The sequence below is a fragment of the Copadichromis virginalis genome, linkage group LG23 (genome assembly GCF_057382275.1).
Source record: "Copadichromis virginalis isolate Kocher_CV1m ecotype Utaka linkage group LG23, C_Virginalis_male_GT1.1, whole genome shotgun sequence".
Classification (NCBI taxonomy): Eukaryota; Metazoa; Chordata; class Actinopteri; order Cichliformes; family Cichlidae; genus Copadichromis; species Copadichromis virginalis.
The window spans coordinates 14030525-14054299 of record NC_140639.1 but is presented as its reverse complement, the minus strand read 5'-3'; the positions used below and the strand labels follow the sequence as shown (position 1 = coordinate 14054299).

At 41.2% G+C, this 23775-nt stretch overlaps 1 protein-coding gene across 5 annotated transcripts in view; it reads left to right on the top strand.

The window, feature by feature from the left end:
• ryk (receptor like tyrosine kinase) overlaps positions 1–20244 on the top strand; it is a 55088-nt gene extending 34844 nt beyond the window's left edge. For 3 of the 5 annotated variants that reach the window (XM_085447935.1, XM_085447938.1, XM_085447934.1), the window contains 8 exons: positions 2063–2149; positions 3929–3998; positions 5358–5490; positions 11566–11675; positions 11794–11953; positions 13307–13443; positions 13565–13624; positions 18018–20244. In XM_085447935.1, coding sequence (XP_085304061.1) covers positions 2063–2149; positions 3929–3998; positions 5358–5490; positions 11566–11675; positions 11794–11953; positions 13307–13443; positions 13565–13624; positions 18018–18129 — 869 coding nt within the window. In that variant the 3' untranslated portion in view covers positions 18130–20244. The remainder of the gene's footprint in view (positions 1–2062; positions 2150–3928; positions 3999–5357; positions 5491–11565; positions 11676–11793; positions 11954–13306; positions 13444–13564; positions 13625–18017) is intronic. The other 2 variants (XM_085447939.1, XM_085447936.1) reach the window with 1 other exon arrangement.
• Positions 20245–23775: the final 3531 nt, after the last annotated feature.

Here is a 23775-nt window from a genome sequence, read left to right as displayed (position 1 = left end):
CTCATCAAAGCTAAATGTCAGGGCTTTGGTTTGGCTCGATCTGTGCTCCTCGCTTTGGAGACTATTCAGCTTTGTCATGGAGTAAAGGTACTGACAAAACTGTGATTCGTTTTCTGGATATTGGCCCACACCGGGGCTTAGAGTGAATGATGTAACATTTACCCAAGGGTGCATACAACACAATGGAGAAGAAAATGTGGGTGTTGTGTTTTTAAATGCTGCTTGACAGCCTTCAGTGGTTTAGTCTCTGCTTCTGTTTACAATGTAACAGAAGCACCACTCTTTCTCTGATACACTAGTTTTACTTTAAAGAGGTTGTGCTCACAATAAAAAGCCTCGTGTCTAAAAGAAATAATGAAATATTTTACAAAGATTGAAAAATGTTTCTCCTAGTAACAAATAACAAATAATATGGTTTTCCAAAGAGCTCATAAAGTAACAAACTGTTAGGACTGGAGAGGAGAACCTTTGAGAGGTTTTGGAGTTTCTTCAGAGAACAGGAACTAGTGGAAAGAGAGATGGAGATTACTTGCTGCCTTTATAAACTATTCATGCACTCTAGTATTAGATTGTGGGCCTGAAGTTGACTCATGTATGTAAACTTGCAGTAATAACGTAATTGTAAAAACAAACTGGGATTATATTGATCCCAGATGTTTACAGACATTTGTCAAGAGTGTTACCTCTAATTTGGCATTGATCTTACTGAAGCTGGAGTGGATTTGTTGTGATGATCTCATCTTTAGGAAAGATTAACCCCTCAGATGTATAAAAGTAGACATTTGCTAAAAAAAAAAGGGGGGGGGGGGGATCCAGTAAGTGGTGCAGAAGGGTGCTCATGATTTTATCAATGATGGGTAATAGTTGTACATTGGCCTCCGTCACAAGATGCAATCAAACATCAGCACAGAATTCCCAGCAAGTGGTGTTGTGCATGCGTTGCACAGCTACCAGTTTAATATCTGGGAAATGTTCTGTCACATTAACGTGTGTAGGATTGCAACATTTTTCGCTCACAAGCAGTGCAGTTCCTGCTATGAAGTCCTAAAGCCAGGCACAGTCATGCTGTGGTACAGGAAGTGCGACTACAGCCAACATGTCAAAATTCACACTCTGTGTTCCCTCTGCGCTCAGCAAGTACAGCACACGTGTAGCACGTTGCCTTCATATGGAAGTAGTGGCCGATCGCACTATTCCCATAAGACGCGCCACAGCAAGCCAGAAGTCAGGCAAATGAAATGTGCAGCTGTTAGTGTTATAATACCCATTTCCCTCTGTGGTGACATGATGACTTTGCAAAAGTAATGGAAATATTGACACAAAGTAAAGCAAAAAAACTTTACAAGGTTTAGAGCTCTGCTCTGTTCTGTATTATCAGTTTTCTCCAGCAGGGAAACACTTTCTAACTGCTGGTATTCGGCTGATGTGCAAACAAAATGATATAAAATGTATTCATAATAAGATTTGAATTTAAACAACAAAGACACAGAAGGTCACGTCTCAGAGGGGTGAACTTGGAGTGCAGTTGTGTTTTTTGGGAGCCAGCAGGTCCCGACAGGCTTGACGAAGAAGGCGGGAGAGAGACACTAACCCTGTTGTTAAGCTTCGACTACTTTCCTGTTGAAACACAAGGCATAGTTGGCCCTGAGGCTCAGTTTTTTTTCTACGTTTATGTTGATGGTTTATGTGCTTAAATGCCATTTTAGCTCAGAAAAGTCCTGGAGCTACAGGGTGACAGTTTAGACAAAGGAGATGATGAACACGCTCACTTGGCCTTTCCACATCGTAAGCTTTTCTCAGTTGGTCTGAGTGATGAAAGCTCCTCTGAGCTAGACTGAATTGCTGTTGCTTTGTATCGCCTTAGTGAAAAGCAGCCAAAACTGCCTCATCCCATTTAGCAACAAGGCATTTTAAGCAGAAGCGTGTCTGCCTCTGTTCACTAATCAGCCAGGCATGGTAGCCTCTGAGTGAGGTGACATTTCAATCTTTGAAACAGTCGCCCCTGGCTTTCTTTCTTTTACCCCTTTCCTCTGATTAAAAACCTGTGTTTTGTCTTTGACAGGCACTTTTGGCCGCATCTTCCACGGCGTGCTGCTGGATGAAAAGGACCCCAGTAAGGAGAAGCAGGTCTTTGTGAAGACCGTGAAAGGTATGCTCCCTGTTCCAGCTTAAGTAAACATATTGTAAAAGAAATGAAAATACTGACCACTCTGGTTTATCCCTGTCATCTTGTCAATAAGTAACTTTACCCAGTATGTTCAGGGTTATTCAGAGGAATGAGGTTACTGAGGGGGAGCACGCTCAGATGCACTGTAGTCTCCAAATCTGTGTGGACACGCAGCAGATCAGTGGAAATATTTCTTTTCTACCCCCCAGACAGTACATCAGAGTAATATCATTAGAATATATACCACTGCAATAATATAATCTGATCATTTGTTTTTACATTTTTATTTTCTATTGATAAAAGAAGTGACATTCTCACACTGCGAGTCCTGCTACCTTCAACTAAAACATTAAAACCACCTTTTTAATACTGGAAAGTGTATTTAATTCCATGGGTCACACTGGGAGATGAGAATCAGATTGAAGGAGCAGAGATGCATAGTTTAGTACCAGGATTTAATTTTATGTGAATTGTGATTTAATTTAAGTTTTATCCTTATTAAGTCCTCGACCGGCCTAGAATGAAAGTTGATTAGGCTTTAAAATGGGGGAAAATAATGATGGTTACTGTTCTACATGATGGCTACCAAACATCTCTTTCCTACAAACAGTCGGCTGTGGGACATTTCACGGATGCTTGATCCAATCAGGATCTGGGGAGTTCGGAGGCCAGGTCATTTGGCTTTTATGTGGTCCGGTTAGATTCATTGCCAGTCCTCTGCCATACAATGAAATGTACAGGCGGTTCTTTGCTACTTTAACTGTTATATAGAAACACAACAGTGGTTGGTCCATTGATTTAAGTGCGTATTTTATGCTTCAGTCATTGAGGAGTGAAAGTGAGTGAAAAATGAACCAATGTCCAAAGAAAAACTTTTTTTTTAAAGACCTTCAGAAAATTTGGAGAGCTATTGCTCAAGACCACCTTAATAATTTCAACAAGGTTCCTCTCCTTGGAAGCAAAATACAAATAAAAAGTGGCTGTAGATTTTCGCACAGTGTTGTATAACAGTGGATTTGTGGCATGAGTGAGCGCTGCGATTCCATCACTGAACTGAAACATGACTGTAACACTGAAGATGTGGGTGGGATGACAAACATCGGCGAACTGAAACATAACCAATACGTCAGGTTGCGGTTTGGAGTTGTTTTTTATGCCCTGCGGATGAGCACCGATGATTGTTACCCAAACACTGTCTCTCAGAAACAGTAGGTACTTCACTGCTAGCTTCATCCGATGACCCTATATGGGTTTCAATCCAATAAACAGACACACGAATTTGACAGTAAATGAATAATAAGTCTTACTCACGCTGCGGGTTGCATGCCAGCGAAGCAGCTCCCGTATGCAGAACTGTCAGGTTCTTTGTTAGCAGCATGTGTCTGCTTTCTCTGCCAGTTGCCTTTTGACCTCTATTCTCTCATGTTTACTCAGTGAGGGGTGGATACCACTCGGCGAACAATGTCTTCATGCCAGTTTTGGCTTTGTTAAACTCTTTACTTCCTCCTCATTCGCCTTTTGGGAGGGGAACAATACTGCTTTCCATAAGTTCCAGACGATGGCAAAGCTGCAAGCGCAGATTAAAAACTGGCTCAAGTTAGTTTTCCCCTGAAGTTTCCCACTACAAATGACTGCTGGCAGAGAAACTGCAATGAAATGATAAAAATCAAACGCCACATGGCACCAACAGACGCTCATTGCTCCAAGTTTGTTGTTTTTAATTTAAATGTTTGTTTTTTTGTGTCCAATAAAAATTTTCAGATCATGCTTCTGAGGTGCAGGTGACGATGATGTTGACTGAAAGTTGCAAACTTCGTGGCCTTCATCACAGGTAAATCTTGCCACATATACACATAGCTGGGCCTTTAGAGAATATTAAATATTCAGGCATCCTGTTGATGCACACGAGGGGAAAAAAGAAAAAAGAATCTATTGCTCGGCATCATATAAGGAATCATAGCTGCTGTCATACAGTTACCGTCCCTTTAGAGTTTTTCATCAGTTTTTTTAATTACAGTTTCTTTAGAAATGCAAGCTTACAACACCAGCATGGTTCATGTCTTACGTCACCGGTTGGATGTCTTGTTGACGCTTGAGCATAGCATGCCAGCCTTGCTTCTGTGGTCGTCTCTTAAGAGTCACTTTAAACATTGATGAAAGAACACCACATGTTTGCAAACAGGGCTGATACCTTAATAAGGAGTGTGAATCGAAGTCAGTCTTTGTGACATTTGTAATAAAATATTGTCTGAAAGGCTCTGAATTTATTTTAAAGGAGACCTTTTCTTTTTTGTTTTCTTGTACATACTGATAAAATGGTGGAAGATTGGCAAACAGGGTATCTGAGTGTCTGATATATGTGATTTTTATATTCTTGACACAGTTTTATGGCCCAAAAGTCATCATGGATTGTTTTTAGGGAATGGCCGTTTGTGAAATCAATTTGTTGTTAGCTTTGTGTTTTGTCTTAAGACTTCATGAGAATTTAAAAAAATTCTAAAATAAAATTGTTCTTCCAATATATCTTCTTCCAGTAGTGGATGTTCAGCTCAAACTTGACCTTTTTCATATAAAAGCCAAAAGCTAAACACTCGATTCCAGTTTTTCCCCACTGATCTTTATGACGTCAGTGAAGGCACAAACCGTTTATGTGATGATGTTAAGGATACAGAAGCCCCAACGACCAAAGGTTTTGCTTAAGAGAAGCGGCCAATCAGAAGAAGGTTTGTTTAACAAGATGGGTTAGATCCCTAAACAGTCTTTTTCTTTCAGGAAAAGCATAGACTAAGGACTGCAGCAAGGCCCAGTGAAGACGAACAAGGATTATTTTTGAATTCATATACGAAATATTATATAAAAGTAGTAGCTAAGAATAAATACACGGAACAGGAAATTAGCAAAACGGGTGCAAAGCAGCATTTCTTCGGCAGATTTTACCCGAAATTTACAGCAGCCTTACAGCAGTGTACTTGTGTGGAAAAGATTGTCGTCACGATGTCCCACGCCTTCCTCTTTCCTCTGCATGACATCAGCTCTGTCATATTTGCTGACAGTTCCTCTTTGGTGTTTTGCATGATAATGTCCTTTACTCTTCCTTTAATGTGCAGTAGACGTGTACATGAGCAGAAATGATGATCTGGTACACTCAGGTCCTGTTTCCTCAGTTGGTTGCTTTCTCTTTTCTTTTAAGAAATCTGCTTCCCATAAGCCACGTGTGCACAGAGGATGGAGAGAAGCCCATGGTGCTGCTGCCTTTCATGGCTTGGGGTAATCTGAAGCAGTTCCTGCGGCAGTGCAAGTTAGCTGAGGCTAACAACCCACAGGTGAGGCTTCAGCTCAGCAGACAAACTATAATCAAAAGCAATATTAAACCCCCCACCATTAAAAGTCATGTTCTCGGCCATGCCTGGATCTCTTCGGGCACATCTGTCTTGTTTTGACGGTTCCAACCACCTGCTCCGTACTACTCAAGCAACTTTTGTCTCAAACCAAATTTCTTCTGGAAGGTCATGTCTGGTGATGAGTGCTTGGTTTTCAGCTATGATCAAGCTGTGCGCGCGCGCGTGTGTGTGTGTGTGTGTGTGTGTGTGTGTGTGTGTGTGTGTGTGTGTGTGTGTGTGTGTGTATATATGTATAGATAGATACAGAGATACATCTGTCTATATAGAGATATCTATGTACGGTATATATGTCAATCTCATCTGAACGAAATATTTTGACATACAAGCAAAATAAGGATGTTAAATTCAAAGCTGCATATCAGAGTCAAAAATAAAACTGGATACATTTATGGAAGAATAAAAAAAAAACAGGAAAATATTGCATTAAGGAAAACTAATTGTCAGCGGTTATAATTGGGAAAGTACACAAAAGAATTACAGAAAAAACACAGATACATCACATAAATGCACATTTATAAAAATATGTGACTTGAAGGCAGTTGCAAACTGCTTTTTCTTCAGGCAGGACCTTTCGAAGTGAAGGGGTCCTGACGGCAAAAGTGATACATCAATGCAGCATGTAGACACACGCAGCTAACGCTGAGGACAAAACCTCCATGATCACCTTAAACCTTTTTACCAGTAGCACCAAATCTGCTTGATTTGACTCTATTCATTGTTAGCGTTTTCCATTAGACGCTAGAACCCGTTACCAGGTGCTTTTAGTACCTACTCTGCTCGGGTTCTAAGCAAGCTGAGTCAAGCCGAACATGTGACATCAACAGACTGTTTGCCACTGATTGGTCAGGGAGGCATTGATTGAGTCATGAAAATGACTCCATGACCAGTATCAGACCTGGCAATGAGGGAAACAAGGAGCAGATACAGTTCAGCAGGAATACCATCGCTTTGATGGCCTCCATTATGGTGTTGTGTCGCATACAAATGACATCATGTGACTTTATCTCATTTGTAAATGGATGGTTGCTATGGTTAGGCTCACAACCCATGGGAAATAAAGGGAGAGAAAAGATTTAACTCCTTGACAACAGAGGTGGGACCAAGTCATTGTTTTGCAAGTCTCAAGTAAGTCTCAAGTCTTTATCCTCAAGTCTCAATTCAAGTCTCAAGTAATGTCAGGCAAGTCAGAGTCGAGTCTCAAGTCACTGGTGTAAAAGTCCGAGTCAAGTCACAAGTCTGAAACTTTGAATTTCAAGTCCTTTCGAGTCTTTAAAAAAAAAACGAAAAAATAATGTTGCAGTTATATGCTAAATGTAAATATTAGACCATGTAATTTTAAAATCTGTGTTTTTCTCAACACATGACAAAATAGTGAACGTAGAAAATATACACAAATTGTGAAATTGCACCTCTTTAAAATGCAGCTCAATTAAACCTAGCTCCAAGAATAATTTTCACCGACAGTTCTGAGATAAGCTGCATGTTATTCTTGGATGCGGTTGTAGGACTGGCTTTAAAATCGCATGACAAAAATATCATACACATTAAAAAAAAACTGTATCACCAACGTAGCCTGGACAACATTTGCTAGTTAGATGAAGTCAGCTATCTCATCGTAGCATATTTATATGCATATTTATAATCATACGGTTCTTGGAGTGAGTGCATACACTCGTGAAGTTTAGTAACTTCAGGTCACTGCAACAAGCCCAGGTACAGTTTACCGACGGATGGGTACAGGACCTTGAAATGCACCGTGTAGAACGAAAGACCATCGTACGTATCATAAGTTTACCAGTCTCACAAATTGTCGTCATAAATACACATTCATTAACCGTTTATTAATAGGACCTTTGAGCTCAACGGTAATTAATTAGTAGTGGAAATAATTTCTGGTACCCATCACAGAAATGTAGCAGTGACAACAATATTGTATGCTGTAATCGTACTGGGCAATTAGTGATACAAAAAACCTGTTTTATCCTGTGAATAAAAGTATATGTTTTTGTCAATGTACCATAATAACAGAAGCGAAACGCAATATTGTGTCAGGACAATTCACTATTTATGCACAATAAATAAAGGAGCATAGCGCGACAATTTCTGTTCAGCGCCAGACTTGCTTGTAACCTATATCACCAATTATGTTAAGAAAAATGACGTATTAACTACTAAAAAACACTGACCTTCGTGTAAATGCTTGGAGCAGAGTAACCTGTGAGCTGGAGTGTTCTGGGACGTTATATTTGGTCTTTGAATGGCTGCAATCCAGGCCACCCGTCGCGTCTTTGTTACTTCGGAAACATGGCTCGAACAATTTCTCTTCAACGACTAATCCGATAACAACCGATCTCTTTACCCGTCGGCTTCCCGTGGCTGTCATGCGACCGGCTATTGCAGTTAATAATACAACGGCTTCTTGTGTTTCTTTTTATCGCTGTATAACTGATTTTAATTGAAAGCCTGCGTGCGCTAGTACCGCTTGCCACGAGTTCCCAGAATCCTTTGCGGTTCTACCCGTGAATGACGTCACATTTTCAATCTCTATATAATATGCATGTTAAATTTTATATTTGGGGTAAAATATCAAGTCTTTTCAAGTAAACCGGTTCAAGTCCAATTCAAGTCCCAGGTCATTGGTGTAAAAGTCCAAGGCAAGTCACAAGTCTTAGAACATTTTTTCAAGTCAAGTCTAAAGTCATAAAATTAATGACTCGAGTCCAAGTCATGTGACTCGAGTCCACACCTCTGCTTGACAATGAAAGCACCCCTGACCTAGAGATGACCAAATTTAAGTCGAGATTTTATGAACCTGTTCTCAGAGCAGGTTGCGTGTAAAACCATTAGAATAAATGCGTCAGAATATGCGTGGCTCCTCTTTAACCTCTATTAAGCCATTAAAATAAATCCCCCAGATTGAAAGAGAAGTCAGATTCCATCGTAGTGTCAAGCATGAAAGAACATTTTGTGTTTGCAGCAATCAGTGGCGAGTAACACCTACAGTAACTACTGTTTACACTGTTATTAAGAGGTCTGTTGATACAGTGATGAAGCCGGTGCTCAGGGCAGAGGTTTGTAACTCACTCCGTGGAGACAGTCGGGCTTTTGTACAGTTAACCCCAGGGAGGCTTTCATGCGCTTGGAGAAAAGCCACAGCAGATCCAACCAATCAATCAGCTGCAAAATACAGATGCAGAAAAATGCTTTGCGATCACAAGATGAAGCTTGCCACACATTTACAATAATCAAATGCCTTTTTCAGGCACACATCAGCACCTTCCTTCTCGGCAGCTTCAATACGTACCTTTGGCGGCTACGGGAGACAAAGACTTAGTCATTAAGTTGGAGGTGTTGCAATAAACGCTGAGCTATAAATCAGCTCAGTATCAGGCCAGCTTAGATGAAACTCGCGGGGAAATGCTCCGAGAGCACAACATTCATTCTGCAAGCGAACATCTGGTTTAAAAGGTGTGACTGTGGAGGGAGGGAGGGAGGAGGTTTGGAGCGTTGACCTTGTTCTTAGACATTTTTCTTTCACCGACAGCTGAGATGTATTCTGCACAGTTTGAATGTCTCATAGCAGCTGCACATGTAGCCGTTTCGCTTGAGCGGTTGACTTAAAGTCTTCTAATCTTTGTTCACTGGTTGCCCAAGTCTTTGTTTTTTGGTATAGTCCCAAGCGTTAATTTTGCCTGCATCACAGTATCAACTGTCAGATAAGACAACAAAGTCCATTTCCAGTGTGTACATCCAAGCCGGGGATTGTGCTGAATAAATCAGACCAGATGCAAGAGAATTGAACCATACACACAATTATTTGGAGCTGTTACTTAAAGAGCTCAGTGTTGTCTTTTCAGCTCTCCGGGATGTTTGTTACAGGAGCAGCCTCACTTCGTTAGCGGTCGAGTGTCTTTTCTCTGGCACACCTGCTGACTTAGAGCTATTGTCAGTAAGCCCTTCAACAGCTCCACAGACAAAGCAGACTCATTTCTTTAATGCAAGACTCGGTTAAACCTCTGAGTAAAAGAGTTTCTGCGTCACATCAGATTAAATCCTCAGAGCAGTGTTAACCCTTAAGCAGCCAAACGGCTAAAATGACCAAGTGCGGTCACGTCTAACTTTTATCTAAGAAAACTGTTTCTCTCATATCTATATTTTTACTTTATCTGTGACTGATATTCTAAAGCTACTCCATAATACTTTGATCAGCAATAAATGACAGTGAAGTCCGTATGTTTAGGGTGTTCTCCTTTGTTACATCCATGCTTCAGTTTCAAACTAACATCTTAATTGTAGGTGAGACATGTTTCAGATATTTCCATCATCACTTTGAGCTTTAAGTATTTGCCTCAGGGCTTTTGCAGCAGTAAATCTTGCTGTTCTGTGTGTTAGCCATGGTTCACTGCAAAAACATGACAGTGTTGTTATTAAAAAGTGAGAAATTATAATAAAATAAAACCATATGTTTTAAAAAATCATTTTTACGGTTAAGGATATCACAATGGTACATGAGAAAAATACAGCCATTTGTAGTCTATTTAATGAAGGACTGCAAAACTTTACCAACATAATATGAATTCTTTTTTTGTTAGATAAAGGCTCTCACTTTACTAGATTTTTGAATTCAGCATCAAATTAGTGATTCAGACGCTCAAAGTAGTAGAAATGTAAACAGAACACTTAAAGTTGTGCTTTTTACAATCAGGGTTTTTTTTTTTTTTTTCCCCTGTAATGAACTTTAAGTGTAACAATAAGGGATTTATCATAGTTTCAATAAAGTCAATCAAAGGAAGAGAAAGAAGTATGGGTGCTCTGGAGGTTTGATCTTGTTTCAGATAATTCACTGGGGAAAAAAACTTCTAGCAGTGCGTTTTGGGTAAACTTTCAAGGCTGATACCAGCATATGACAGGTTGCCTTTTTGCCTACATTTTGTCATCTTGTAGCCATGATCCCTTGTGTGTCAAAATAATTTTCTGATTTAGTCATATTTTAACACTCGTAAATGTTGCTTTTGGTCATGATGGTGATATTGGTGTTCACCAAACGAACAGACTGTGTCATGTCGATTGTGGCACTTGCAGTGTTTAGCAATGCTTAAATGTGTTGTGTGGGTGTTTTGGTTTTTTGGCTTTGAAAAATGCATTTGGTTATCTCCTCTACTTAAGAACAAGAATTAAAAAGCACAAAAACCCACCTCTGTGCACTTCAAGCCCTTTAACTCAATTAACTACAATTTTGAATGGCTTCTTGAGCTATTCTAAAAAATACTGTGCAAAAAAATTAGCTACTTCTTTGGTAAGGTGGGAGCTTTTCTCAGATTTAATGACATTTAGGGAGCATTTAGGTTTTTTTATATTATTTTATTTTTTGATGGCAAGAAAATCAACAAACTCCACATTGAAGCACGCTCTTAGAGTTTGAACCCAGGACCCTCTTGTTGAGGGGCAGCAGTGTTTTCCACTGAGCTACCGCAACATTCTGCTGTGTTTACACAGTGTACATGAATGATCTTGTTGCATGAGGTAGGTATATAGATGAGGAAATATTTCTGAAACTGTTGAGTCTAGACAGAGATTAATGTGGATGTAGCCTTAGTTTACCCCTTTATCACAAAAAAATAACACCTGTCTTTTTCTCCTCGGCATGCTGACGTGTGCTAATTATCTTATTATACTCGATGTTGACACTGAAATAAGAGTTTAGAGGTCACCAAAGTTGTTACACTTGAGGGGTACGTATATATCTTTGAAATTTTAAAGGTTGCATTTAAACAAGTCATGTCAGGTCTTGTTTTTCCAGTCTCCTTGCAGTTGAATTTATAGAGAAAAAATAGTCATGGTGTATGTAATGCCCATATTTCGCCCACATTGTCCCATTCCAAAGAAAACTAGAACAATTTTACACAGAAGTCACCAGGTGTCCTCTCTCAGTCTTTACTTTTTCCTGTCAGTCTCTCAACTGCACATTGTCGCCCTCTCTCCCCCATTTCCTTTCAGGCAATCTCTCAGCAGGACCTGGTTTACATGGCCATCCAGATTGCATGTGGAATGAGCTACTTGGCTCGCAGAGAGGTCATACACAAAGACCTCGCCGCTAGGAACTGCGTGTAAGTTTTCAGTGACCTGACTCTAGCTGTCGTCACGCTGTCCTCAGTAGCTTTCAGGTGATTTGGTTTGGAATTTAATTTGTCAAAAATAAAGGCCGTGCTTTCCCTCCACCGACAGCATTGACGACAACATGCAGGTGAAGATTACAGACAATGCCCTCGCCCGAGATCTCTTTCCCATGGATTACCACTGTCTGGGGGATAATGAGAACCGGCCTGTCCGCTGGATGGCCCTGGAAAGCCTGCTCAACAATGACTTTTCCAGTGCAAGTGATGTGGTAAGAACTACCAGATATGCAGTTTACTTCCATAGACTGTATATAAATGATGGACACAGCCACTGTGTTGTCAACCATTTAGGATTATTTTGTTGCGCCCTCTTGGGCTTCATTTTTGCTTTGTTTGCTTGCTGTTGCTTAACAAGGCAACGCTGTAACTGTGATTCGTTGTCAACAAAACAATAGCAGAAGCGACCTTTCCTGTCTCTCTGAGGTTTCTAAATGCGAGTATGTTTCCAGTAGACATGATGCGGTTAAGGCGATCCGGGAAATGGCACCGATTGTGTGCAAGCCATTCTTAGACACTTGGTCAAGGTGTCAAAGGGAAAGGCGTGTCTGTGGCTCTTCTCGCTTTCCTGTTCCAGGATAGAAGACCGGGTGCGACGGAGGCAGTCGGGAAGTCTGCCTAACAGATCCTCAGAGACACCACTGAGACACGAGCCAGACGTGTCCCCACCCCCTCCACATTCCTGTTATGGTCACACCGCTCCATGGCAATCATGGCACTTAGATTTAACAGAGGCCTGGCATTAACAGCCTCCCAGTGCAAGTCCATACAAGTACCTGGAGCTGTATAGCATCTTGAGTGTGTTGCTGTTACGCACACAAATGTATCGTGCCCTTACATCAGCAGGTACACAAATCAGATAGCAAGCGACACAGGATGGGAGCGTTCCTATTGGCATGTTTAAGCTTTACTGGGAATGTTGGCAATGGCTTATTCACTGATGTGGGAACAGGGTGGTTTACCGTAGAACACGTTTTTGTTTTATTGTCCCAACCCCCCCTCTGAAGAGCCCACCTTGCTCTTAGTTCCTAAACAGTCCTTGCACTTCCTTTTAAAGGTCCTGTGTCACCCCATTAAGGCTCGGGGCATACTAACACAGCAGAAACTCAATGCTTTCTGGGCTATTCTGTCTGTCAATGTCAGTTTTATTTTAGATATTATGGCTTCCAGAGTTTAAACAAACAACTTCAAGGTCAAAACCTACTGGAAGCATCTTAAATATGATTCGAGTAATTCATCTTTTCTCTGTTCAGAGGTCAGAGTGAACACTCGCAGGCAGTTTGAACCCTGATAATAACTGCTTACACTTTCACTCTCAACAAAAACTGGCAGCAGTGATTTATATTCCAAATACATTTCTTGACATAATTTCCTCACATTGTTCATTTGGAACGTCGTGTATTTGAATACAAGTACAACAAGTGGGAACGCTACTTTTCCACCCTCTGGTTATGTTCGCCCTGTTTGATGAAAACACATTAAAAGCTTGTATTTTTTTGTAAAGTGCTGTGAATGAATGCTAAGCACTGGTCTCAGGGTTATTCAGAGAATTTGTGTGTTCACAGTGGGCTTTTGGAGTGACGCTGTGGGAGCTGATGACTCTGGGGCAGACCCCCTACGTCGACATTGACCCTTTCGAGATGTCGGCTTACCTAAAAGACGGGTACAGAATAGCACAACCAATCAACTGTCCAGATGAGCTGTAAGTTGCCCCCCACCACCACCACACATACTCTGTATTTTCACTTGTTTATTTGACTTTGGTAAGAGTTGGAGCTAGTTTTTTGAGTCGTCCTTCCTTTTCTTGTCCTATTTGTCGACAGTTTACAGACGTTAATGATATACAGAACCACAGCAACACTAAGTCCACTGGTATCCGCTGGGTAAGGTATAGATCAGTGTGGCCAGGTTTGGTTTCTGTAGGATTATTACTCTAATCCCACAATTTTCTGATCTGCAATGACAACAAGTCAAGGATGATGTTTTTTATGATTGTAAGTAGCAGTTCATCAGTATGGCCTTCTCATTACAAGATGATTTAGCCTTTTTTTCCCACCTCGAAAGTGTAACAAGAAGCAACTCAATTAAGTTTCATGTAGAGCTGGGCGATATAAGATTTTTTTTCATATCACGATATGTTTTTTTCATTTCAGGCGATAACGATATCTATCACGATATAAGCCAAATAACTATATTTGTAAGATTTAAATGTGCCGTTGCTCACAAGTAAAATGTGAAATAATCAGCAGCTTGTTTTGATTTAAATATTTATTTCCCATAAGTTCAACAGGGTAGATGTACTTAAGGAACATGAGACTTTTTCAGATAAATAAAGGCAAATATTGCAAACTACACAAAAGGCAGCCGCTAAAGCGTTTAAGTTTCAAAATAGAACAAACGAAACAGACTAAATTGTCAATTCCACTTAGAAACAAAATATTAATTCTAAAAATAAATCTTAGTTTGTTTTACAGAAGAACAGACAAAACTGACTAACTTTTGTCAATATCAAATAAACTGAGAACTAAAAGGAAATTCTCAATCTCTCCTTGTTGTATAGCTGAGCTTTTCAAACAGTTTTAACAGTTACTTTAGTCTGACAAAAGCCGAATGACGAATTAGCGCTTCCAGTCAGAGACTGAGGCTACGTCCACACGTACACGGGTATTTTTGAAAACGGAGATTTTCCGTTTTCGTTTTAAAAAATAATCCCGTCCACACATAAAGGCAGAAATGAAGGAAAACGCTGCTATGAACATGCCAAAGCAGCAGGTGGCGCTAGATTCCTAACCGTGCAGAAATGTTGGCCAATCAGAAGTCTAGAAGCCTCGGTGGGAAAAAGTAAACAAAGCTGGGGCATAGAAGCAGAACAGAGTCGTATGTGTGGAGGGACAGTAACTGTGTGTATATGTAAGCATTTAAACACTGCAGAGAGTAGAATTAACAGTATTGTAGAAATTCATTTCACCGAAACAATAACGTGGCGCACAGTGTGACGTCAAAAAATGCGCACACCTTTGACGCTGCGTTTTCTCCGTTTTTCTAGTCCACACGTAAATGCAAAAACGGAGTTTTCAAAAATCTTCGTTTTCAGTGACCAAAAACGCCGTTTACGTGTGGACGAAAGGTGCAAACGCATAGAAAAATCTGCGTTTTCAAAAATACCCGGGTATGTGTGGACGTAGCGCATGCACCAGTTCATTGTATTTCCAGACTTGCTTTCGGCACAATTTACAGTGCACGCTACTCTGTTTTTGTCAGACTTGAAATAGCCGAAATACCTTCACACTACGGAACTTCTATGGCTCTTCCGTTCGACAATCTCTCCGGCATTGGAACCATCATCTGTTTTCTCTTCGGTCACGCTCGGTTGATTTTTCTAGTCGGCACACTCATTTCCTCCATTACCCGGGCAGTACGGTGGCTGGCTGCTTCCCAAACAAATACACATGTGCGGCTTGGCACTTGTGCTGTACGTAACAAGTCACGTGACGTGACGCTGCGGCTGTGATTGGTTCAGCTCTGCGCTACGTAATTTGGATTGGCTGTTTTTTTGTTTTTAAGAGGACAAGAGCGGCGAGGTCTATCGCGATAGTTTAATTTTTCTATCGAGAAAAAGTTATATCGCGATACATATCGTTATCGTTCTATCGCCCAGCTCTAGTTTCATGTATATAGTGCCACTTGATCGCCTCAAGAACTCCATATTACTGTAGGCTGAGAGCAGTGCAACCTAGAAGTAATAAATGTATGCGCTAGCTTTTCAGCACAAATCTGAGACCGGATGACTCAGTGAATGTTGTCATCTTAACACTAAAAGGTCAAAAGGTCAGTTTGCCTACTTTAAAGCAGTAGTTGTTTACAGTTAAAGTGTTTCATAATTTTTAAGAGAAAGAAAAAACCCCACAATGTTTTTCCACAACAGACTGGTAACGGTGCAACAATATTCTGGAAAGCGTGGCAAATCATCACTGTCCACAGACAGTGGAAAAGAGTGTTTCTCTTTTTCATTTTAAAGGGAAGCGTCACTGCAGATCAGTGCAAAGTTCAGTAAAGGTCATCACCTTTGATGCGAATACTCGAAACGCAGACCAAGTCCTTTTGCACTGTTTCCAAACACTTTCCTCTGCAATGTGTGCCTTTCTGTTGTTTTGTATATATTCCTCTAGTTTGTATATATTCCCCTTGGCTGTATATCTGTTCTGTTTGCTGTTTATTCCTGACCCTAACCCTTCTGCACAGTACATTGACAATAAAGCGCCATTCTGTTTATTTTATTTGAGCACCAAATAAGTGAATATCTTCCACTGGAAGACTGTTTTCATACTGGCTTTTCCTTTAATTTGTCACATCTGTAAGTCTGCAGTGAAGAGTGCATTTTCAGCTGCAGTGAAGCTTGTTATTGGAGACTGTCGGCACAATAAATGAGCTGCTAGTTGACATATTGTTTGAGGACCTGAGTCGAATCAAACTGTTCAGCTGCTACTAGCTTTGATTGATGCAAAGTTTAATTCCATCAGGCTGTCAAGAAGAAGAGGCAATGTTGTCCCACTGGTTTAATTTTTTGGCATCACTGCAGTAGTATTTACCATCTGATCCCCCAAAACAGGTTTGTGGTGAGGAAGCTCAAAGCAGCCCTGGCAGTGCATGGATATTTAGTGTTTGGTGAAAATTAACACTTGCTGGAAGCTGACTTGGGAGAAGCAGAAATGTGTTTGTGCCATGCCTGACAAATTCTCGTGGTATTTCTGTCTTCGGGGTGTACTTAAACCTGCAAAAGTTATACTTTCCATTCCCAACAATCTCTGAAAACAGAAAAGAGAGAAGAAGGTCATCCTCCACATTCATCAAAAAGAGTCCACACAAGATCAGTATTAAAGCATGTCAAAATCTGGGGTATTTTGATGAAAGAAAACAAAAAGACTGGCTGGATTTGACAGATTTTACACCTTTTATCCCTTTGCCAACCAGTTGACATTGCAACTTACATGCATGTTTCCATTAAGTCCAGTAATCTACATTGGTTCCTGTCCGTGCTGAAGTACTAAGAATAGAGGATATTGTTTGCGGCACAGACTGAAAGCCCATGAGGCAGATTTTTGATAAACACACATTTATCTTGACTTTGTTGAGCTTTGTTGTTCCAGCTCTGCTGTATGTCTGCTGCATTACTGTTTAAGTTCATTGAGAGAAACGAAAAACAGACTCAAATTCGTCATGCGTGCACATGCTTGGCAAAGAAAGACAATGCTAAAAAATCACATGGAGCCGAGCAGTTATCAGACAGTGCTTTAGATATGGAAAGAAGATGCAGATTCTAAAACATGGAGAGCTTTAGCATCAGAGATTACTTCACTACATCAGGATCTGACTAAATGTGAAATACAGTAACGCTCTTCCCTTTGGTTCCTGTGTTATGGCATTTAATTATTCACCGGTGACTGTGTGGACTTGATCATTTGTCTTAAATGTTGCCATAACCAGTGTGTTTATAAGTGTCTTCTTAAGTTTGGCTTTTAACCACCAAGTTCCAATTAATTGATGAGTGCAGATGAAACTCCCTCCAGGTGCTCCTTGGATATTACTTTTACACTAATTCCTCGGAGCGCCGCCATCCAAGCGCAGAGGCATTTAAAGAAAACAAACTCGTGTCAAATCCCCACAGAAATGTGCAATTCTCGATGATTAAAGGAAACTCAGGATCTGATTACCTGAAATCTTTTAAGTCATCAAAAAACTGTTTCCTTGCAAATACAATAGATGTTGAGGCGATGGCTTCCTTTACCACAATACTACAGCTTATGTAATCGAGGCCGTGCGCTGATAGAGGTAATTATATCTCACGCATTTCTACCAGCACTGCACAGGCAGCTCCTGGTTCAAGACAATACAGCAGTTGCAGTATAATACTAGACGAACGCTGCCTTTAAATCCAGTTTTTCTCTTATAAAAATAACAATTTATTCACTTTCATTTTATTTACACTTACGGAGCTTCAAGAGCACCCCCATGATGTCACAGCATGTATTCATTTGTGTTCCTGGACATGAATTTCTCCTTCTTTTTTTTCCATAGCTGTTGATTCAAAGATTTTCCACTTTTTTAAAAGTTGGAAAGGTCAGCGAATGGACGCATTACACTTTCCCAGGATATCTGCTTGTTTAGGTTTAGGCAGTGCCAGTCTAAGCTGGGAGGCCCAATTTTCAAATGATCTGTGAGGTGTTTTCAGACATGACTCCTCTGTGAACTTTGACCCGATCCTTCTCTGTGTTGCAGGTTTGCAGTGATGGCTTGTTGCTGGGCCTTGGACCCCGAGGAGAGGCCCAAGTTTCAGCAGCTGGTCCAGTGTCTCACAGAGTTTCACGCAGCGTTGGGTGCTTACGTGTGAAAGCAGTGGGTGGCACTTCTTCTTCTACTAATCCATTAAAGCAACGACACTAAAGGCTGGCGGACACTTTTCACGAGGAATGCACATTTGAAATCGTGCCTTATCACATGAAAGATGAGCAGACTTGTGCCCGATGCTTTTGTTTTGTACAGTTCTTTTGGAGTTTTTATATAGTTAAATTACCTTTTTACAGCATAGCAAAGTAAAACGACTCTGTGTTCAATATTGTTCCATTTGCTTTGAAAGCATCTAGAAAAGGCGACGATCTCCACACGCAAAGAGGACCCGAAGGACGAAAAGATGAGGACTTTTTGTGCCATTGAGCGACTTTTTAAAAGAACAATTTAAGCTTCTGCAGTATTTTCTACAGATTCTGTAATGTTGTGCAAATTTTAGATTTGTTTTGGGTGTAAATAACTCCACAGCAGAATGAGTTAGGTACCAAAGTGGACCAGAGAGCTTCAGTAACCATAATCTTCTCGGACACGCTGCTCCGCTCAGGCTCGGTACGAGAGGCAGATCTGTTGAAATGATTTCTCTGCAAATGGTACAGCGTTTCCTCTGCCGTGGATGAGTTTCCTTTACTGGAGCGCACTCAACAGAGACGTCACACCAATTTTTTTTCCTATGCCAGCAGCGTGTATAAAGACATGTGGACACCACAGCTGGAACATCAGCTCTGCAGAGCTATCTGTATAAACCTGATTTTTACACGTGGACACTTATTATTTCAATGTCACTGCTGTCTTCCTCTTGTACTTTTTATTTCCGCTGTCAGAGCCACAGAGTGTGTGTGTGTATGTGTGTGTGTGTGTAAAAGGTGGATGTGATGTGACCAGTTGGTTAGTGAAGCATCGAGTGGAGCGTTCTCGCCAACACCATCAGATCGAAGCGTCTGAGAACCAACGTTCGAAGATGGATTGATGTCAGAGGGACATAAATCATGGCGGACAGAATCTGTGGGATGCATCTGCTTCTTACTGAAGTACAGTAGACTATATATATATATAAAAGATTGGTGTAGGCGCTGTGACATCACCCATGGTCTTGCTGTCTTGAAACCAGATGTGACGTGTTCGGGGGGGTGGATTAGACTGAGACATTTGGTATCAGCTCACTGACAGTGTAGTCATGGTCTGAATCGACACCGAAGCTGTGACGTCACTTTTGTTGTACGATGTTTGGCAAGGAGACAACGGCCGATATAACAGTGCGGCCGTTATACAGAGGCTTTTGTGGTTTTGTGCACATTCTGGTGGCAGAAAAATATCAGAAACAAGTGAAAGAAAACAAGATCATCAGAACAAGTTCTAAAAAAAAATAACAGACATCTGAGCAGAAATGTGAAAATGAGGCTGTGAATTTTATCCATCGCAGAAGAGAACCTCTCATGTTACAAGCCACGAAGCGAACAGACCGGACTGAAGAAAGCATTCGGCTTTAGTGAGCGACTCATCAGGCGGCTTTCCAGAGCTTAAAAATCTTTAATAAAGAAAAGTTCAACACAACAGTAACGGGTCATTTTGTGGCCTGAACACAAACTGAGCTCAGCTTTTGAACCACGTGATATCTCTGTGGTTACAGTGTGATGATGGAGCAAGGTCTTTGTTACCTTATTGTTCATTTATTTAAGGCGGAGTCTGGAAGGTCTTCTATAAATCACCGCTCATGTTTTCTACAGCACCAAGTCAGCCGTGTCACCTTAAACCACAACCGATCAAATATTTGCATTAAATGTTCCACACATGGCTGCAAACGCATTTGGATGCCTTTAGTTTTGGCACAAGGTTTACGAAAATGTCTCACAAGTGTCACTCGCTGCCAGCGGTTCTTCTCCACCCACAGAACAAGTCATTTACTACGTCCATCTTCTGTGTACAGTGTGTTTTTGAGCTGCATTGTTCGGTGTGAGATCGCAGCTCTTCACACGACTGCTCGACTCATTTTGATTTAATCACTGTGAACACACACGCCAGCTTGGTCTCATCGTATCCTTCCACTATCTTTATGATGTGTTTTTTTTTTTTTTTTATGGTCACTGCATGTTGAGATAAGGTTGTAAACTGCTTCCCAATTTCATATCCACAAATTAAATGGAATCTTTTGAATATATTACCCCGTTCTTGTCTTTTTTTTTTTTCTCTCTTCATCCAAAGCTTGTTTTCTGTAGTTCCCCAAAAGTCACAGCCACAGTGGGGGGGAAACCTAACTGTATCTAAAGACACCAACTACAGCGAATCATCTCCTAGTGTCTGCATTACTCACTGTGCATTCTTTCTTTTCTATGCTTCATTGTTTTATGTCAGACGATTCTGCACCGGACATCTTTTATCCCTTTGCCAGCCAGTTGATGTTGCAACTTACATCCATGTTTCCAGTAAGCCCAGTAATCTACATTGGTTCCTGTCCATGCTGAAGCACTAAGAATAGAGGATATTGTTTGCTACACACTCTGTGAAAGCCCATGAGGCAGATTTGACTTTGAGCTTTGTGTTTCCAGCTCTGCTGTATGTCTGCTGCATTACTGTTTAAGTTCATTGAGAGAAACAAAAAACGGACTCGAATTCGTCGTGCGTGCACATGCTTGGCAAAGAAAGACGATGCTGGGAAAAAAAACATATTTTGGACAACGCTTTAGATATGGAAAGAAGATCCAGATTCTAAAACATGGAGAGCTTTAGCACCAGAGATGACTTCTGTGCTTCATTGTTTTACGTCATTTGGTTTTGTTTCGGCTTTAGGCTAAAGTCACATGAACGCCACACTTCTTTAGGATGTCGTAATGGAAAGTTATGTCAAATCTAATTTGTTTTGAGTCCCTAAATCCCCTTGCTTACAATTCCCTCCAAACCTAAATGCTATCAATTATATCTGTGGCCCACAGGCTGGAAAAATAATTGATAGCAGGTAAGAAAAGTGCAGTACTGAGGGAAACAGATTGCTGAAGTTTGTTTAAATTAGTTCGAAGCTGCCAAAAGGCCTAAAATAGATACAGACACACACCAGACCTGCAACAATATAAAGAAGAGAGGTGACGATCAGTGAGCAGAGCTTCGCAGATGGATGTTTGCTTTGAGAATGTTGATGGAGAAGGTCTGATGCAGAGGGTGGTTGTGGGGAGATGGAGGCAGAGGATCGCGAAGATGTTTACACACAGACTGATGAGGGATAGTTCTTCATTTAGAACCAGACTGTGTCTTTTTGTGGAGCTTTTTGTCTAGAGATGAGTTTTCAACCACTGCAAACCTGCACCTGTGCACTCTCTAGAGCAGGGGTGTCGGACTCCAGGCCTCTAGGGCCAGTGTCCTGCAGGTTTTAGATCTCACCCTGGGTCAACACGCCTAAATCAAATGATTAGTTCATTAACAGGCTTCTGGAGAACCCCAAGGCATGTTGAGGAGGTAATTTAGCGATTTAAATCAGCTGCGTTGGATCAAGGACACATCTAAAACCTGCAGGACATCGGCCCTCGAGGCCTAGAGTCCGACACCTGTGCTCTAAAGCAGCAGTCTCAAACTCGTGGCCCACCTCACCCCTACTTGCATATGCATGTATCTTGACGTGAAGAAATATAGTGCAATTTTTTTGGACCTTGAAGTTGCTCTATTTTGTTGAGCAGGAAGAATACTTTGAGTGCAATGTAAAAATAAGTTCTTTAAAAAGCAAAAGAATAAATGCAGAATGAAACGCACAGACGGTCGCTGCAGTGGACGCTTTTCATTTTGTTAACCGTCAGTTTCACTTCAGCTTTTTCTAGAACTTTCTTCACTGAAGCTGGTTGATGGATCAAGAGTAGCCCACAGACCACAGACCTGTTGTAATACACCTTTTGACCACTGCCTCCATCTGACAACAGACGCTTTCTGCAGGTCGACTGGCTGCCAACACAGTACCACCGCTTAAACCACAATTTCCCCTTAAGACACAGGTGACGACGATCGGGAAGTCAAAACCACAAGATGTGAGGACAGGCTAAACACAGAGACAAAACTGCTCACACCAAGCACAATAAGAGAGACTGAGTGACACAGAAGGGACTAATCCGGCCTGCAGAAGTGTAGCTGCTGTCAGCACTTGTCAATGCGGGCTGCGTTGACGGTGACGTGTAGTTACATTTCTTGGGATTGGGAGGATTGGGAGGCACAGCTAGGGAAACGGTGCAGAAACTAAAATAACAAAATGAAAACAAGAACTAAAATCTCAGAGACAAGTTCTCCAGAATGGAGACATCACCACCGCGGCCTTATTTGTTTTGAGTAAATCAGCTGGATGTCAGGCATGTGGCGTCACATTGTGGTATTTCAGTGAAGCTTGAACCTGACATATTTTCAGAATGTGCTCAGTCATCGGTGGCTTTCAGATTGTGTCACGGTGAAGCCACTCTTTCAGTTTTTCTACTTTCCTCACCAGCTGCAGGCACAGCAGAGCGCACTGTAACGCGGCCACAGGACGCATTGAGCAAACACTCCTGCATCCTCAGCAGCAGACTCTTGTGTCACAGTACGGCAGAGTTTAGAGAGTTTCTGGCTTTCGAAGTTCCTGTCTGCGGGGGTTTCTGGGTTTAATTCACTGAGAACCGCCAGGCAGCTCTGTAATCCTGTTTCTGGGAACTGGGCCCAGTTTGAGCTTCCAGTTTGACTCATCTTCATTGCTGTCACTCCGTTTCCACTGACTTTACATACTTTGCACACATTTCCACACATTTCAGCTTCACTGAAAGCCACCAACAGTTTACTTGTACACCCACTCCAAGCGTCACAGTCTGAAACCAAAACCTGTTGTTTTTGTTTTTGTTGTTTTTTTCCTCCGTGTGATTTTGTTTCTCTAAAACCGCCTTTGAGCATCAGCATCATGGGATATATCATCATTTCAATAACCTGCAGCAGTTTAAGGCATTGATAACATGGATGTTTGATCTGTTTTCTGATAACTCACTGGCGAACACTTTAACTGCATTCTGGGTAAGCCTTCTCCATGTGGGACACGTCAGTGAACAGGGTATAATATGTGACCTGCCTCCTTTTAGTCTCAGCTAGAAGAGGATTCGGATATCAACATGTAGACAAAAACTTGGGCCTTTCTTCACGGTGGGGTCTCACTAGTTATTTAAAGTTATTTGGTCCCTGAGAAAAATTGCTCACAAAAAAAATATAATTCCTGAGATCACTCGGCCACTTAAACAGCTCCCCCACTGATAAGGTGTTGATTCGTGGAGGAGTTGCATTAAATTCCTTTACATGTGGAGCAGTGAGGTCGAAAATAAGTCATTTCTGTGGTTAACTGATATGCATATGTTAAAACTCCTGCAGTGTTTGACGCAATAAATTTCCTTACTAGTGTGTTTGCAGACAGCTTTATAACAGTGCAAAGTCTGGATCATGGCTGATGTTTTTCAGACTTGCTCACGTCCAAAGTCCAAACGTCTCTGCAGAGCATGTTTAGATATCCAGATAAGAGAGCGCAGCCCCACCTTGTTCAAAGAACTGAAAGAGAACGGATATTGATCTCTTGGAAAGACCTGCTCTACCTCTCAGGAGGCAGGTTATCTACAAAGCAGAAAGTGGCGGCTCCAGTCTTCAGTCAGCATGTCTAAGTATCCTTGAGTTGCTATCTGATGCATCGATTGGAGTATGGTCGCGTGTGAAT